The sequence below is a fragment of the Drosophila grimshawi genome, unplaced genomic scaffold (genome assembly GCF_018153295.1).
Source record: "Drosophila grimshawi isolate 15287-2541.00 unplaced genomic scaffold, ASM1815329v1 contig_44, whole genome shotgun sequence".
Lineage (NCBI taxonomy): Eukaryota > Metazoa > Arthropoda > Insecta > Diptera > Drosophilidae > Drosophila > Drosophila grimshawi.
In genome coordinates this window covers 12,654,775-12,672,901 of record NW_025063240.1, presented here as the reverse complement: position 1 = coordinate 12,672,901, position 18,127 = coordinate 12,654,775, and the positions used below count along the sequence as shown (strand labels likewise).

The following is an 18,127-nucleotide window of genomic DNA, read 5'->3' as shown; positions in this document are numbered from 1 at the left end:
TTTAGTATAAGACCCCTTAGCTAGTAGTGGAATATATAGGCGTATTTGATATACATATATATATATATATATTTATATAAGCATATTCAATGTGGTGTAATATTAATCAATTAAGTAGCTAGGTTTATACAACAAATTATTGCATTGTGCTTGCTATATGTACTGTTTGTAATTTCTGTAATAAATTATATTTAAATTAAAACTCGACATAATTATATTTTACTAAGCTTGAAATTGTAACGACTGGCACGCGACACTGTATTTGTGTTTTGCAACACATATAGTTATTTTTCAAACTAACGACTTGTTGTTTAATGCAGGGCTGCATCAGCAGATCACACTCAGGCTGGTCACACTCTGTCAGTTGTGTTATCGGACGAACATCGATAACAACTATCGTTTACCATTAACATTTGCAAAACCAAAGAAATGCTAAAATAAAAACAAAATGTTAAGGTTAACAGAAGCAAAATAACCACCAAACGAGTCGGCAGCTGCTCATCGTTGCATTGATACTCGTTCGCATAATTTGTTTAAATAAAAAGCCAAAATACACGGGCAGCGAGTCTGTGTCGCTCAGTGGTTCGCCGGCTGCTCAAAGAGAGAGTTCCCATTTGCGGATAAATCAAACGAAACACAAAAAAAGAAAAACGTAGCGCGTGCGTTAAAAACTCAGCAACAATAAGTAAATGCATTAAACAATAACCGTTGTGCGCTATTTGCTGAATAAATTAGAGTGTGTCGTGTCTCGGTGAGTTCTCATCAACTGTCTGACGGCGACCAGGAAATTTGCCAGTTTTTTTTTGTATTTTTTGCCACATGTAGTTTTATCGTATTTCATGTACTTTATCGATTACGTCGGCGCGCTCAGCATAAAAGGAGTGGAGGGAGACAGGCATAGATGAGGGAGATGAGAGATGGGCGAGAAGATGAATGTGTGAGAGGCAAAACGCGTGTTTTTTTTGTTTCTACCTTTTTTTTGCCAGGGTAGCGCAGTCGACAACATAAAACAAATACATGCAAACATCGTCATGTATATATTTATATGTATGTATATGAAAACTTTTCAGCAGCAGCAGCGAACAATTTCTCTAGAAATTTTTAAAAGCAAAAATAAAAAAAAAACCGGATATTATACTCAAAAGCCGAGCTTGAAATGAAATCAAATTATTTGATTGTGCGTGTGCGCTCGTGTCAGCATGTGTGTGCGTGCGTGTGTGAGTGTCGCGTGTCTGGCATGCAATTAGACATTCAAATAAGTACAGCAGATGCATATAAATATAAATATATATGCACATATGTATTTTCTATATTGCCAACGACCACCCGCCGGTGCTTTTTTGTTTCTTGTAATGGTTTTTATTTTTCGCATTCCGCTTTGCTACACTTGTTATATTTCTGTGGGACTGAATGGATGACATAAAGTAGCCGCCAGCCGTCTGATTGGCGCGCGCCTTAACTCTTCCTCTTTCTTTCTCCTTCTACTCATCCAGTTTGTTACTTGTATGCATGAAGCTGTGAAATAGGCAAAAGTATGAAAAGCGGAAGAAAACGCCGCCATTCATGAATGAGTTGCATTTTTGTGCGCGTGTATTGGTGGGTGGCTGTTAAGAGCTAACATAAGCTTGCTCTCTCTCAATTGCAGCTCTGTCACTCTCTCGGTCTCTCTCTCTGCTTCTTCTATGATGGGCTTATGCAAAATCAATGTGGCTGCGTCTGTGGGCGGCTATGCAATTGGGAAGGTCACACTCGCTCCATCGCTCTCTCTCGAAATATAAGAAAAGGCGCGCTTTCTATCTGAAGAGAGACTGATAAGTTTACAGTTAATCAAAATAGTAAATACGACAAAAATATAGTGTTTAAAAATGACGAAACCGAACTTAATGCATTTTTAAATCATTTAAAATTAATATTTCAAAGAATATCAAATCGAACTTCTACAAGTGGCTCTAGATTCAAAGCAAATACTACACGTGTGTGTGTGTGTGTGTCGCGTGTCTGGCATGCAATTAGGCATTCAAATAAGTGCAGCAAATGCATATAAATATAAATATACTCCTCCACTTTGTCACTTGTATGCATGAAGCTGTGAAATAGGCAAAGGTGTGAAAAGCGGAAGAAAACGCCGCCATTCATGAATGAGATGCATTCTTGTGCGCCTGTATTGGTGGGTGGCTGTTAAGAGCTAACATAAGCTTGCTCTCTCTCAATTGCAACTCTGTCACTCTCTCGCTCTCGCTCTCTCTCTCTCTGCTTCTTCTGGGTTTATGCAAAGTCAATGTGGGTGCATCTGTGGGCAGCTATGCAATTGGGAAGGTCACACTCTTCTCTCGAAATCTAAGAAGAGGCGCGTTCTGGCTAAAGAGAGACTTATAAGTTTACAGTTAATCAAAATAGTAAATTCACGAAAACAAACTTAATGCATTTTAAAATCATTTAAAATGAATAAACTGCGATTAATATCAATCGAATTTCTACAAGTTCCACTTTCGTAGACGATAAGAATTAAAATTGGCTCTACACTCAAAGCAAATACTAATGAAATACTTGACATTTTATCCATTTGTATAGAAACTCCATAAATCTTCACTCAGACCCCAACGCACACGCACACTGAGCGAAACAGAAGTGGAGACAGCTGCACAATGATCAACATGGACATTAGCGTGACGCCCAACTATTCGTATATCTTTGATTTCGAGAATGATTTCATACATCAGCGCACACGCAAATGGATGCTGGCGAATTGGACCTGGGTGTTCTACTATTGCGGCATTTATATGGCGGTCATATTTGGTGGTCAGCACTTTATGCAAAATCGAGCGAGGTAAGTTCAGATAAATACAAATATATATATATATCTATATATATCATTTAATATATATTTATGTATATAGAATCATTTGTTTACTTTAATCAACTTGAAATTTGCCTGCATTGCATAATTCGCTTGCACACTTTTCATATTCCATATAAAAAATACGCTTTTATTTTTGCTTGATTTTCAACTGCAACTGACATTGGCCAAATGTCTGTCTATTTGTCTGTCTGCTCGAGAGCATAACAGTCGAGACTACTCTGCAGACCTTGACCCTACCTTCTCTCTCGTCTCCCTGTGCCTCGCCTGAATGCTTCTTTCATGTTTTGCTCTTGCCAAACATTTTGGCGCGTGTGCAGATTGGAGCCATATTTTCTTAGCAGGGGGCGTGTCCACCTATTGTGAATAATGTAAAAATCCAATTCAAATAATTGCTTGTTAATAATTTAATACATGCCATGTTTGACAATAGCTACAACAAAAAATAATAATAGCACAAATCAATATGTTTAAAAATCGATTTAGCTAACATTTAACTAGAGCAGAACTTTTAAAAGTTGATATGATTACATAGTTAGTTCTTTCAACAGGTTTTTACGCTGTCTGAGCTCAAACAGGAAGTTAAACCAACTAAAACTTAGTTTTCTAAACTTTTTTATCAACATTTAATACCTAGTCGCTTGTAACTAACTGAATAAATGATTGTATGTTCGTATGTCAGTATCAGTGTCAATCAGAGGCATTCTTGACAATTATACTGAGTCAGAGGTCTAGAGTTCGAGTCTTGTTGAGAATATTTCCATATTTACAGCAGTCTCTCTGTTTTGTAGGCAAAACTTCGTGCGGATTAATTTCATTATTGATGACAATTAATCTGCCAGCAAGTTTCTAATAGGAAATTAAGTTTTTTTTTATAATAAAAGCTTGTTTTCTTTCTGCCATAATAATACAATATTTTCTCTCTTATTGAGGCGTGTAATCTGAACGCCTTCGCTTCTGAGCAAGCAATATATATAAGAGCAGTAACAATGCAGAAGCTTTCTGATTGTTTAGGTTCAATTAATAAACAAGTTTTGCTGGAATTATATATCCATCCACTCAGATTTGCAGAAATATCAAATAAACAAAACATCAACAAAATTTCCATGCAATTACAAAAACCAACACGTATTAATATATATTTTCAATGGAATCCCATGCAGCTGTTGTTGCACACAATATATATACATTGTTTTAATTAGTTTGTGGAGGCTATTAGCTCGTGAAAGTGTTGGTAGTTAATCGCCAGGTGCCGTTACTCCCTCGCTCATTACAATTTCCATCTGCCCCGTCCCTTAATGCTGGAAAATTATGGCCAATCAGCCACAATCACACTCAACCTGTAATTTTACTAGACCAGAGTCCGTCCGAGTCACGGATGCAACCAAGGGCAATCATTGCACTCTTCTTTTTTTTTTTGTTTTTTTGATGACAAACAATCCAAAAACAAAAATTGCATGCCAAATTGTGCCAAATTTGTTGTGATTGCGCATGTGACGTTGATTATGTTGTTATTCAACCTACCTACTTGTGAAATAGCGCTGTATTTTAGCAATCTACATTTGGCACGTGACATGTGACATATATCCAAAAATATATCTATATAGTCGGCTCACGCTATATCTTTATGACTGCAGATGTAGGCTGAAAATATATTGCAATTGATTTATATCACAAAATATAGTATTGTTAAAAATATTTCAAATACAATTTAGTCTAAAAGTCTATTGAATACTATCGTAGTCTACTTCGAGATCTTTAAGACTTAACTTAAAACATAATGAAGAAATACGTTAAGGGAACAGTTCCCCGATGAGAGGCCTCATGACTCCAAATAGCTGCAGAAAAGCTTGACAGCATATTGAATTCATGTGAAGAAGAATATACTAAAAAAGAGATTCAAATATTCGATAAGAATAGTTTTCAATGTCTTCCAGTTTTACTGGCACTTCTAAGATATTTTTATGAGTTTTCCATACAGTTTCCTTTCTAAAACTAGTTACATATATATCAATTCATTTTGTTTGCTGTGATTTAAGAAGCACAGCGTGCTCTAGCCGAGAGAGATCGACTATGAGATTGCCTGTAATCAGCTGTTAAATATGTTAAATACTTTATAGACTTTTTAATAATAGTTTGTGCAATAAATGTGTGTTTTCCATTGATTGGAATAAATTTGATTATCAGTCTGTTCAGAGCCACAGCACTCACAGCTATTATTTATTTGTATAGATAATTTCTTTCTATCTCCGTTTGAATACCTATGGAAATGTAATCTATTTAAAATTGTTCTGCATGTCGGTGTCACAACCCAACTGCAATTTTAATATTGTTCATTAAACTTGAGTTTCTTATCGCAATCGTTGTCAATGATTCTCTATAACACTTGCCAAGGCGACAACGTCGACGACGACGAAAATAACGATTTTGTTTTTGAACTCGCTGCTCATTCTCATTCATCGATTCACAAATGTTGACAAAGTAATCAAATGTATTATATAATCGCCATATTCATGCGAGTAGCCGAATCGGGGCCCACACGTATAACTGAGACTGTGACTGATGACAATCTACCCTCCTGGGATTGACAAAGCCAATCCAAAGATTGTCTATCACTTTAGTATAAGCAGGGGCTTGGCCCTCGGCTTTTCCAACAAAGAAAAATAAAAACAAAACCCAAAAGCAAATAGTAATATTAAACTGTTTTTGTTGTTGTTTGTTTACACATTAAATGCCGTCTCAATATTTACACACATGCAACACAAGTCTGTCTACATTAGACTTGCACTTACAGAAAGGTGTGACTTTAAGGGAGAGCTAAAGATGTACAGAGGAAACGGAGTTAACTGGAAAACTATGGGACAGAGTCCAGGCGACACTGATTTGCGTCAGAAAAGGCCCACTACTAAAATAAAACAAGCTAGAACATTCCAGTGGACTGTAACCGATTCCGCTGTTACCAGTTGACGAAGGGTGGGTGTGGTAAAAATTAATGAATGCATCTATAAAATGTGGTTGCTGTTACGAAATATGGACTTTTGTGGGAAAAAAGCTGCGAATGATTTTTACCAATTTTCGGCGGGAATTCTTAGAATCTCACTCAAACATGTAGTAACGCCTGCTCTAAAAAATCGAATATCTCTCAAAATATAACTTTAGACCCGAAATTGGGGAAAATCTGGTATTTATCGTTAGGCAACATATGTTATCAGTAATCTATACTTAAAATTGAATCACTAATCTTAAAATTTGTGTAGATATATTGTTTTATCGATTTATGCTTATCGATTTCAACACCTTATCTGACTCTGATTCCAAGTTTCAATAAAAAGTTGCACAAAACCAATACACCCTTCATGCTACGGTGCCAGAGTATATTTGATCAACGCATGCGTTTTCAAGACCAAGTCTGAGATCATCTTAAGGTTAATAGTGATTTGTGATTCGCACATTTCAGTTGAACCTTTAGGTTTTGCTAAATTGCAAACTTTTCGCCACCCCAATGCCCTTGAGTCGGTGCCTATGCTGTGTGCCTATGCTGTGTGCTGTGTGTGTGTCTTTTTCCATGTTGGGCGTGATTTCTATAAGCACGCCAAGTATAATATGAACGATCTTCGCATGCTCGTTATCAGCCAGGCCATGTGCTCTCTTGTGCCCCACTAGTTGTCGTCAACATGTGGAACGCACTCTTATCGGTCGGCAGAATTGAACATAATACTCGTCGTTTATATATACAACTGTCCATATATATACATATAACTGAGGCAGACCAACACAAAAAAAAAGATAGAAAATAGAACAGAAAAAATGAAACACCGGCAAGCTGTCGTAATTGTGAATGATATCATTAACTATGATTCATTATGACGGCCGCAAACTTTATAGTAATTCGATCAAAAGTTCAAAAGCAAATAAGCAAACAGCACAAACAAAACCCAAATCTACAGTAGTCTCTCGAGAAGTAAACTTAATTATTAAATATTGTCTAATTTGAATTTAAAGCAGAATCAACGAAATGTTAAAAGAATTTTACTGAAGAGTTTACAAAATTAACTTTATTTAAAATAAATACTAGAAAGTATTCACGAATTTTAAGCACATTTAAAGCTTACTTTGTCCTTTATTATTCTTTATAATTGGTCTGCAATTTATTTCGTATTAATCATTAATGGTTTATAAAATCTTTTATTGAAATATTCAAAACAAAATTGTCATTTTCTAGCCAAGTCATACGTTAAATACGTAATAACAAATGTTGCAACAGTGTGTGGTGTGCAACACACACATGTCTGTGCATGTTCAACCAACAAATGCACTCAATAAAGCACAATTGTGGACACAACAACATGCCAGAAGTGGGTGTGTCCTCCCTGGCAGCAGAATAGGTAGGCAAACAGCGGAGATAGGAGAGAGGGTAGGGAGGAGCCGCTCCGCAGGACATTCAATTACATGACATTTTTACACTGGCCAACATAAAATGCTAGTTAGCATTGTGTGAGACGCATCAGTAGCGAGCAGTCATAAGGAAAATAGTTTTGCACACATTGTAATTGCCATTACAAAATAAAAATCCCCAAGCACACACACGCACGCACACTCACACACACGCACGCACACTCACACACACGCACGCACACACTCATGAGAGATGTGTGCAAATATTTTGTAGTTGTGTGTGCTTTGGCCTCGGCGCGTGTTGCGCGTGCTTCTCTCTCTCTCTCTCTCAGAGTGCGGGGTGTTGTGAGGAGGTGGGTCTCCAGAATATAGAAGCATATTACATACAAAGCTTTCTCATTCAGTGTGTAGGCGAACAGGCGTCATACACAAAAATACACACACACGTGCACAGGCAAAGATATGCATATATGTAAGTTCTACATATATGGGGCCAGTAAAACTTGGCATATATATAGATATATATGTATATATATATACTCGTATATATGAGTGATGGCAACTTTAAAGCCGCGTGGAACCAGTAAACATGAACTATGTAAATTCTGTTCGGCTAACAAAGAGCTTAATTACCAGTAGTCATTTCTCATCAAAGCGTGGGCTATTTACTTAAGAGAAACTGATATACTCTTGACACTCTCAATTAACCGACTAGTTGGCTGTTATTGTAAAACATTTTGTGCTGGTAACACCGTCGAACCTTAAGTAGAAAGCAGAACCTTTCACTTTAGTAGCAGCCAGTTAATTTTGTAAATTCTTCAGTAAAATTCCTTTAACACTTCGTTGATTCTGCTTTAAATTCATATTAGACAATATTTAATAATTAAGTTCGATCCATAAGCATTGGAAAAAACTGAAGCTTGCAAAAATTCATTGACCTTGGTAAAAATTCAGGCCATACGAGTCGCCGATTCATATGTAAAAGTCAGGCTATTAGCATTTTAGGAACCCGTTCCTTTTGTGCCCTCAACCTGCGCTAAGTGATTGTGAGTAAGGGGGGAAAAAAATAAAAACAAAACACGGTTCAAAAGTTGTTTTATTTATGTAGCAGCTGCTTGACGGCTTTGTTCGAAAATGTCAAAGGAGTAGGTTAAAAATGACTGCAACGTACAAAATGAGGAGGAAAAAAACACGCCACCCACCTTAAAACTGAGTCCTCGACCCAACAATGAAAAATGTCTCTTTATGTTTGCGACGCACGCAACCCAGCGAAATGATGACCTGAAATTGTTTGAAAATTGTTGCAAATGATTGCTGTATATACTATATACATAAGGTAAAAATTTAATGCTTAGCCAAGCTCATCTAAGTGTACAAATTATATATATATATGTGTATGATAAATACATATAATTGAAATGACGTGTTGAGTGGGCGTGTCAGCTAAATAATTACCATTAAACACTCGGCAGCAATTACAAGACATGACAGCAGCAGCAATAATAACGGTTCAAGATTCGTTTTTTAATGTGTGCAGCAATAAAATAAGAAAAAAAAGCAAAATGTAGACACTAATTTTATAGGCGTCAAAATGTTTTGAAAAGTGAAACTTTACTTCACTTGACTTTGAATTTTATTTTTATTTTTTTTTCATGGGCTGTTAACACAAAAAAACAACCGTTACCATTGACAATTCCAACAGATTTCAGAGAGAAGGAGATGGGGATAGATTGAGAGAGATGAATCACTCATATGTGGCTTAAGTGTGTCAGTCAAATATTGACAATCAAAGCAGGAATTCAATTCTGTTTACCAGCATCTGCAGCAAAAACTGTGCTCAGTCTCAGTCTCTCTCTCTCTCTCTCTCGCTCGCTCTCGCTCTGTCTGTCTGTCTGTGTTTATTTGCAGCATCTGCAACGATCGCATGTCATGCAACATTTACACTTTTACTTTTGTTGACATCATTTTCAGTATGTTTACCATTTGTCACTGCTTCTTCCAACCAAACACCTGCTCGCATTAACGTTTTTCGCCAATTTAGCGCTTTGCTGCTGACCTTTAAATTTCGACACAATTGGACTAATTATTCAAATCTAAACTCTCTTTGTATCAAAGAGAGAGAGAGCATAACATATTCAACAAAGTAACACTTTTTCTTAGTTTAGTTCTAGTTACATATAAGAACTTGTTGATAGTTAAGTAGAAGATAAGGTTTGTCTGGCTCACAATCTGCTGCTTTGCTAGACACTATTTTAATTGACATCTAATTAAAGGTTTACCTGTTTGCTGAATAGTTAAGTTTGAACCACTTAAGATATAATGAAGCTGCCATTTAATTTTAATTATGACAAACCATTTCGCAACTCAAAAGACAAAAAGCTGGTCAATAGGTCGCATATGCAATTTTGGTAAAAATAAAAAAACGGGCATAACATTTATGAATAACGACGACAGTAAATAAAACTGGGAAACCACAAAAATGTTGTTGCAATCAAAAATAATAATAACAACAACAACAGCAAAATGTTGGTCAAATTAAATGCGAAAAATGAAACGAATCAGCTTTGAGATAATGTTGCGAATTTTTGTGACCCAAAGGCAAACAAAACAAACTAACTGCTGCAAACAAAATACAGGCAAATACAAAACAAATACAAATACAAACACAGATGTATAAATATTTATAACTGTGTTTTGGGGCTGCATAAATCAAGCCCAAAAAGCAAAGACAGATAGCAAACAGTAATCAAGTCTCTGGGCCCAAGCATTTGATTTCATTTATATATTGTTGCTTCTCGCTCTCTTTCTTTCTCTACTCTTCTCTGCTTCGCTTCTCCTCTCCAATTGTTTACCATCAGCTGAACTTGCATAATCTCTTTCAAAAAAATCCAGCATTGCCAAATCAGGTTTACATTTGCCAACTCTCTGCTCAAGGAGAGAGAGAGAGAGAGCTTTAACTCTCTCCCTCTTTCTTTGTCTCTCGCAATTCGAGTGCTGTTATTGCTTATGCAATTTTCGCATATTTATTTACTTTTTTTTTGCTGCTCTAAAGCGAAAACTGACATTGTGAAATTTTAGGCTCTTGAAAAGAAAGTAATGTCATCTTTTCCCTCCGCATTATGCAATCCATCAATTAACGGGCAGATCGCTACACCCAAAATGAGACAGGCAGCAGACCGGACACAAAGTAGGTGCCGGATCCGCCGCCTGTTCATCGCAACGGGGACGACCTGTGCCCTAGCAAAAATTGAGCTTCAAGGGAACAATGATGTCCCTATGCCGAGAAGCCAAGCTGCCAAGCGATTAGCAAGGCCTATTGGTTTTCCTTACTCATTGTGTTTTGGCACAAATACCACAGCGCTGACTCGCTGCATGCCATGTGTGCGCTGCCTGAACCACTTGCGAATTCCAAGGGCTGTTGCACAGCATTACAAATTTCACAGCAACGCGAATGATATGCGCAACGATTTGTTTTTATGGAACGCGCTGCGCCTTGCCTTAATTTGGTTTAATAAAAGCATATATATTTTTTCTGTTCCAGAATGTAGATTAAGTCCGATTTAATGTGGCATGTAGCTTCCAAATTAAACGTTTCCACTTGAGCAAAAAAGCAGGAAAAAAAAGCAGTAAAAGCAGCATACGCAGCTTAATTGTCCACTCGTGTCTGGCGCTGTATCTTATCTGTGACAATTTAGCGCCGTGATATATATAACTATATATATATATATATATATATATATATATATATATATATATATATATATATTTAATGTAGACATTGGCTGAACTTGTTATTGCCCAGCCATTTTTAATAGTTCTACTAATCGTCAAAATAACAGCAGCAACTACTCGAAGATGTTTTTTTTTATTTTGGAATAAATTATATGGTGATTATCTCAAGTGGTCGTTAGCTCTATCGATAAAACAGAAAGTGCAGTCGTGAAAAGCAATAGATCCGTTCCGGAAATATCTTTTTCAATATTTGTCTAATAATGCATAAATTTAGTAACACAAAATGTAAGTGCGTTAATTGGCTCTGCCAATTCGCGACACACCAAGTTAAACATTGCTAAATTGTTATGTGAAAATCGGTGTACAAATTCCAAACACGCCACATTCCGTGGACATCATTCGTCATCGGTTGCCGATAATAAAAAAACGCTTCATAATTCCCCACTTTATCTGCGAGACAAAAATTATTGACTGATTTCTTTTATATGACTAATCGTGGCGAGATAAGGTCCTCGGCCAATTACAAAGCTATTGTTGAAAGAATATATACATATATATATTGTCATATGTATGTATTTAATCTACCTTTTAATTGCAACTGCCCGATTAATAGTCAGACGGACGATTCATTTTAGATTAACAACTGAGTGTTGAGTGTTGTTCCCAAAAGTCTTAATTTGACTCACTAATGTTCTGTTGTACGACGCAGACCCTAGAGACCCGGGGTCTGAATCATATTCATTTTCTGGAATGAAAAAAAACACATTATTCCATAAAAATAATTGTGTTTTAAGTACTCTACGCTCATTTCGAATGCAAGTCAAGCTTTGAATTGTTCAAGTTTTACGGTTTAAGAAACAAAATTAAATGTTCTAAAAAAAAAATGATGATAATGTGCTTATTATGCAAGGGAATTTGTGGTAGCTTGACGTAGTTGACCTAAAATTAGCTGTATCTATATTACATCTAGGGATTTAAATACAAAATCAATAGAATTCAAAGGCTTTATAAATAAAAATTGTAATACCGAAAAAATAACTTACCTATTTAAATATATGATGTAGCTTAGCATTTATACACTCAGCTTGTCCTGCTAATTGGAATATTCTAATCGAATATTCTGTACAAATTAAGTGCCAAGGAAGTGTAACACTTAAATTGAGTAAATTAATTTTGAACTATGTTAGCTAAGAGTCAACAGTGTTAATGATAAACAACACTCAATCGATTCTCAATGCAATTTCGGAGTAAATGTTTGATTTATTGCTGCATGTGTGCCTAATGCACTTAGGATTTAACGTCAGCTGACCGCACCGCCCTTAACTAAACTGAAAAGTAGCCTCAAAGTTTGTTGATCTTTTCAATGCATATATAATGCAAATTTGCATCTGATCATCGGTCAAAGCCACAGCTAAAAACAACAAACTGAGCTGAGAATCTGGTTGTCGAAACTGCAAATGCGTCTAGAACATTATCTGAAATTTGTACTTGAGCTGATTTATAGCATGAATAAAAGAAACAGAAAACACGAAAAACTTTAAATACACTATGGGAAGTGATTTCGTTAGAATGTGATGTTTAGTTACTTAATAGCTGTAGTAAATGATGATTTTGGTGTTCTACATCATAATAGATCATTTTGTTGTTTTGGTTTAAGATATCTATTAAAACAGAAGCATATAACTGAGGAATATAAATGTCATCTGCTCCGATTTCCTACATATCTCGAGACCAAATTTGAATTCCCACTGCACAAAACACCTTTTCACCTTTTCAGTAAACCTTTCTTTAGTTTAATAATTGCAACTACTTGAAATTAATCTAAACTTTTTGTGTTTTTCAAATGTTTCAGTTTCAAGTTGCGTGGTCCGCTAATCATTTGGAACACTTTGCTGGCCATGTTCAGCATAATGGGTGCTGCTCGCACGGCGCCGGAACTGCTGCACGTGCTGCGTCACTACGGACTTTTCCACTCCGTCTGTGTACCCAGGTGAGTTGGTTGAGTTTTTGTTGTTATGGCATTGAAATTTTGCCAGTTCATTGACAGCCAGCAAGGTTTAATTAAAACCTGATTTCTTCTTCGCGATTGCAGTTACATTGAACAAGATCGAGTGTGCGGCTTCTGGACCTGGCTCTTTGTGCTGAGCAAATTGCCCGAACTGGGCGACACGATATTCATAGTGTTGCGCAAACAGCCGCTGATCTTTCTCCACTGGTATCATCACATCACTGTGCTGATCTACTCGTGGTTCAGCTACACCGAATACACCAGTTCGGCGCGCTGGTTCATTGTGATGAACTACTGTGTGCACTCGGTGATGTACAGCTATTATGCACTGAAAGCGGCCCGCTTCAATCCGCCACGATTCATCTCGATGATCATCACGTCACTGCAGCTGACCCAGATGATCATTGGTTGTGCGATCAATGTGTGGGCAAATGGATTCCTGAAGACGCACGGCACACAGTCGTGCAACATATCGCAGCGCAACATCAATTTGTCGATTGCGATGTATTTCAGCTATTTTGTGCTGTTCGCGCGCTTCTTCTACAAGGCTTACCTGTCGCCCGGCGGCCACAAGAGTCGTCGCATGGCCGCCTCGCTGGCTGCCCAGAATACCGCCAAGCTCTCTAGCCCGCCAAACGCTGAGTCCCATTCCAAATATGTCGGAGACGAGGCCCAGGCTGCCTATCTGCGCAAGGCCAAGGCGCAGTAGGATCCCTCGGCTTCCTCCTTCTGCTGCATGTGGGCGCCCCTCCTCTACCTAAAGGCTAAGGACATTTATTTATGCAGTACCGGTGTAAAAGTTGTTTTTTAATTTTAACTGGGCGCGAGCACACACACTACACACACACACACACTCACACACACGAGGGGCGTTTGATAAAAGAAATGTAATTATAAGCGTAGAGTTTTACCAGGCGGCTGGCTTACAAATACCCACAAAACGCGCATATATATATATTGTACATATATATTTATGTATATATACATATATATATATACTTGTGTATTTATATATATATATTATATATATGTATATATTATTTATATATATGTTTATACATATTGTATATAATAAAATCCAAATCGAGAAGTATTTTGTAAAAAGAGTTAGCATTGGATTATTCAAACTTTTCGTATGCTTGTTTTTCGAATGCAGCTACCCCAAAATGGAGCTATATATATATATATGTATGTATGTATATATGTATATATATATATATATATAATCAGCGTCGAACCGTGTGTTTACTGTTTCGTTTAAGCCCAAAGTTTGTAGCAGGGTGTTGACAGCCTCAGATATATACACTAACATAGTTTTCATTTGTTTACTTACTGTAATTAAGAAAGAACAAATATAAAAGAAAATCATTCTCAAATTGAGTTTAGACCGCCGCTCAGTTATCCACAAAATACTTACGCTATAACTAAATATATATTTATATATATAAAAAAAAAACTTATATCTGTAACCTATTGTGTTGCGATTAGCATTCGGTTTTTTGAAACTCTGGCTATGGTTTTTATCTAACTGGATCAGAATTGTCTCAGTATATATATATATAAATATAATTAAAGTCAATACAAAAACCTAAATGCGACCATAGGTTAGTTTTCTCCCCAAAACTTGTTCAAGACAAAGCGCAAATTGTTATTGTAAAGTGTCAAAAAACCAAAACGAATAGGAAGAAATCAAAAAGAATTGTATTCAATATCCAATATTTTGTAATCTTGCAGGGGCGTGCATTTAGTTTCCTTTTTTTTATACTTTAGTCGAGATCAAAGTTTCTATACACAGAAAAGCAAGAGCAAGCAGGGAAGATAGGTAACAAGTCCTAAGTCCTTGATAACGAACGTAACAAAAAAAACAAAGAAAATGTTTAATTTATATATACATATAAATATATAAATATATATATATATATATATATATATATATATATATATATATATATATATAAGATATATATATATATATATATATATATATATATATATTTATATATATAAGCAACCAAGAAGAAACACAAACAAAATGAAGCAAGAAGTCCTACTTGAAAAGTTAATTTAGTAATAAAATAATGAGAGAGACGCAGAAAGTGTAAAACAGACAAAGAGAGAGAGAAAAAAGAAAGCTGATGCAAACAAAAATGGATGCGCATTCGTATCCTTCGTGGCAGTCAGATATGTAACTAAATTGAAAAGTAAGCGAACAAATTGAATTTTTTGTCGGCTAAATTTAAATAAAAACAAATGATGAAAAGCTAAGAAAACCAACGGATAAATAAAACGTAACAAAGGAAAAGGAGCTGAATTTGTCTTTTCATTTCGAACAATCAATTTTGATGCGAGAAATTGATGTTTCTACTTATATTTCCGGTTAACAGCATATCCTGAGAGCCTTAACATGCACATGTTAACTCACTGTAAGTATCTGTGAAACTCACATTTTATGTTAAGTCACTGTAAGTTTATCTTATAAAAAGAAGTTATGCTCATAATTCAAGATTAAGCACATAAAGAGTAGATCTTAAAATATAAATTTGGCAAAAGGAAACTGTGTTTTTTTTTCGCCTTGCCTACTTCGATTTAAATAATTAAATAAATAATTGTAAGTCATTTACATTTACATCATAGATGGGGGGGAAAAAAACATTTATTTTTTCTTGTTGGCTTTTGGAAAATGTTTTACTACACATTCATGTAAACATAGATATATTTTGTCTGTTGTGTATTATTTTGATTTTGGTTTTTCTTTTTAATGAATGAATTGTTTAGATTGCATAAATTATACGCAAGGAAGTTAATTCTCCAATGGATGCGATAGAAAAAATATCGCGTAAAATTTGTAATACTAGACTAGAAAAAGTTGCTAAAATACTTACATTCGCATATTTTTTTTTATATATAATATGTATAATGTATTCTTGTGTATATGTATCTAATTAAACGCACATTGCAAGAACCTATTACAGTAAACATATATATATAGGGATATATATATGATAAGATTACAAAAGACTGGCTAAGCTCTAAAATAGTACACATACACATATATATATTATGTATTAATATTAATTTTTTCATTAGTTTTATGAATGAATGTTAATTGTATTTGATAAATGAGAACAACCACTAGATGAGCCATGAGAGGGTAAGGATAATGATGGGGTGCGTATAAGGATCATAATTGAAAGAAAGTTTCCGTGTGTGGGTTTTGTGTATTCAATGCCGTTGTTTTTAATGTATAAATTGTATATTTATAAATTAGATCAAGTTTCAATAAAAAAAACAATACCAACTCAATGCGGTTTATAACAAAACAAAATAGGAAAATGCCCGAAAAATGAAGTAAAATATTTAGTTCCAGCCATGAGCACATTTTCAATTGCATATTTGAGCACGTCAACGTCTCAATTTAATATCAAATAGTTTAGTTTAAGTTTAGTTTAGTTTGTTGGTGCGTTTCACATTGTCCCAGATCAGTTTGTGTTGATTACATGGTTTGGCTTGGTTTTTATCAGCAAAATAAATATTTTTGTGTGCAAAAAGGAGTTGGAATTATTGTTTTTGTTTTTGATTATTGATAAATTGCGCTCATAGTTGGTGCATTGTTTCATTTTTGTTGCCTGCTTGCATTGGTTGTGGTTCATTTGTGTTGTTACTGGTATTTTTTATGTTAGTGTGTGTTTCAGCTGCTAAGTCGACCCGATTTTGTTTGGTTCCACAGCCTCCCGGTTGGTGCGTCTATTTGCGTCTGCTGCTGCTCACGGTGCTCCAGCCAAACTCCTGTTGCTGCTGCTGCTGCTGTTGGTGCTGCGGCTGCTGCTGCTGGTGTTGGTGGTGGTTGTGTCTGGCATTCCTGGGCGTGTTGGCAGCAGACGCAGCAGCATCATCTCACTTTTTACCGGGAGGCGCCAGTGGAAGGCCGCGCTCCTTGCCTCGTAATTTTATGCCAAGCACACGCTCCATTTTGCCCAATATCAAATTGTTGGGTATGCCCCGTCCGGCCTCATAGTCAGTTACCACTTGCTGCTTCTCGCAGATTTTCTAAACAAAAATATAAAGCAATTTTATAGTTTGATTCATTTTTTTATGGTGTTTGATTTTGTTACCGTGGCCAGCTCCTTTTGGCTCATGCCTTTGCCCTGGCGACCCTGTTGAATTATTTTGCCCACATCCAAGGGAATCTTGTCGTGGCGCAGCTCCTCAGTCTCACGATCCAGCTTGGCAGTGTTTTTAGTGGTCACATGCTGCTTGTTGGTGCCAGCACCATCTGCAAGATATTACCATATTCAATTTAATATAAAATTAATCAAAAATCACTATTTACAGTGGTTTTCCTTTTTAGGTCAGCCTGCTGGAGCAAAATGGCTGCCGGAAAGCTTTCGAAATTCGCAGTGTTGCGAAATAAACGCAAAATACACACACACACGCACGCATACACATACAGTTACTCGCTACGATTAAGCCGCAGAAAACAACAACAAACGCCACGCAATACATTGGAATTGATTACACTGCATTTTGACCACCACACCTCCCGATACAAACCCACTCTTTTCCATCAGCACAATTACGATGTTCGATTTTTACTCACATTTCTGCTGCGTATCGACGGCAACACCTTGACGGCGTGCATTATTAACAGCTGATTCGGTCTTCAGTTGGCTATTCTTTGGGGCCTTCTTTCTTAAAATGGTTACCGTATCCCAGTCCGACATCTTTCATTGGTAATGTGGCGAAAATGTATGAAACAACAAGCAAGGCATGTGTAGCAATGCGAGTGGGAGTTAGATTTACATGTCTGTCATCTGTCATCTACTTACGTTGGTAGCTTTGTTAGTGCTTATGCTTACTTAATGTAAGTATATATGTGACTATTTTTATATTTTGTAATTAAAACTACGAATTCCAGAACTATCTATATCAATATCTGAACGGTGTGACTACAAGAATTGTATTAGTTTGCTGTGTGGAGCTAGTTCAATAATGCGAGCGACAATTCTTCGCTCACTTGAAGTTGGCTGCGGCGTGCACTCACATGAAGTTCGCTGCACGCAACTGTGAGTGGCATGAAGCTGGCTGCGCCCAAACAGACACTTTAGTTATTTTCGCTTGAGTCGTGTGCAGTCACA

General features: G+C 36.3%; 2 protein-coding genes and 1 non-coding gene across 3 annotated transcripts; 1 reads left to right on the top strand and 2 right to left on the bottom strand.

The window, feature by feature from the left end:
• The first annotated feature begins 518 nt into the window (after window positions 1-518).
• On the top strand, window positions 519-14,098 carry LOC6558556 (elongation of very long chain fatty acids protein 6). The gene is made up of 4 exons (XM_001984396.3): window positions 519-751; window positions 2,572-2,827; window positions 12,837-12,974; window positions 13,077-14,098. The coding sequence occupies exons 2-4, from the start codon at window positions 2,646-2,648 to the stop codon at window positions 13,699-13,701; spliced, it is 945 nt and encodes a 314-aa protein (XP_001984432.1). The 5' UTR covers window positions 519-751; window positions 2,572-2,645; the 3' UTR covers window positions 13,702-14,098.
• LOC6558339 lies at window positions 10,413-10,599 on the bottom strand. The gene has a single exon (XR_047022.2). It is a non-coding gene; the product is annotated as a U12 minor spliceosomal RNA (small nuclear RNA).
• Window positions 14,099-16,190: 2,092 nt separating the features above from the next.
• Window positions 16,191-17,911, bottom strand: LOC6557704 (endothelial differentiation-related factor 1 homolog). The gene is given in 4 exon segments (XM_043215603.1): window positions 16,191-17,039; window positions 17,105-17,265; window positions 17,590-17,713; window positions 17,819-17,911. Coding segments are annotated over 3 exon segments (588 nt in total). The 5' UTR covers window positions 17,819-17,911; the 3' UTR covers window positions 16,191-16,736.
• Window positions 17,912-18,127: the final 216 nt, after the last annotated feature.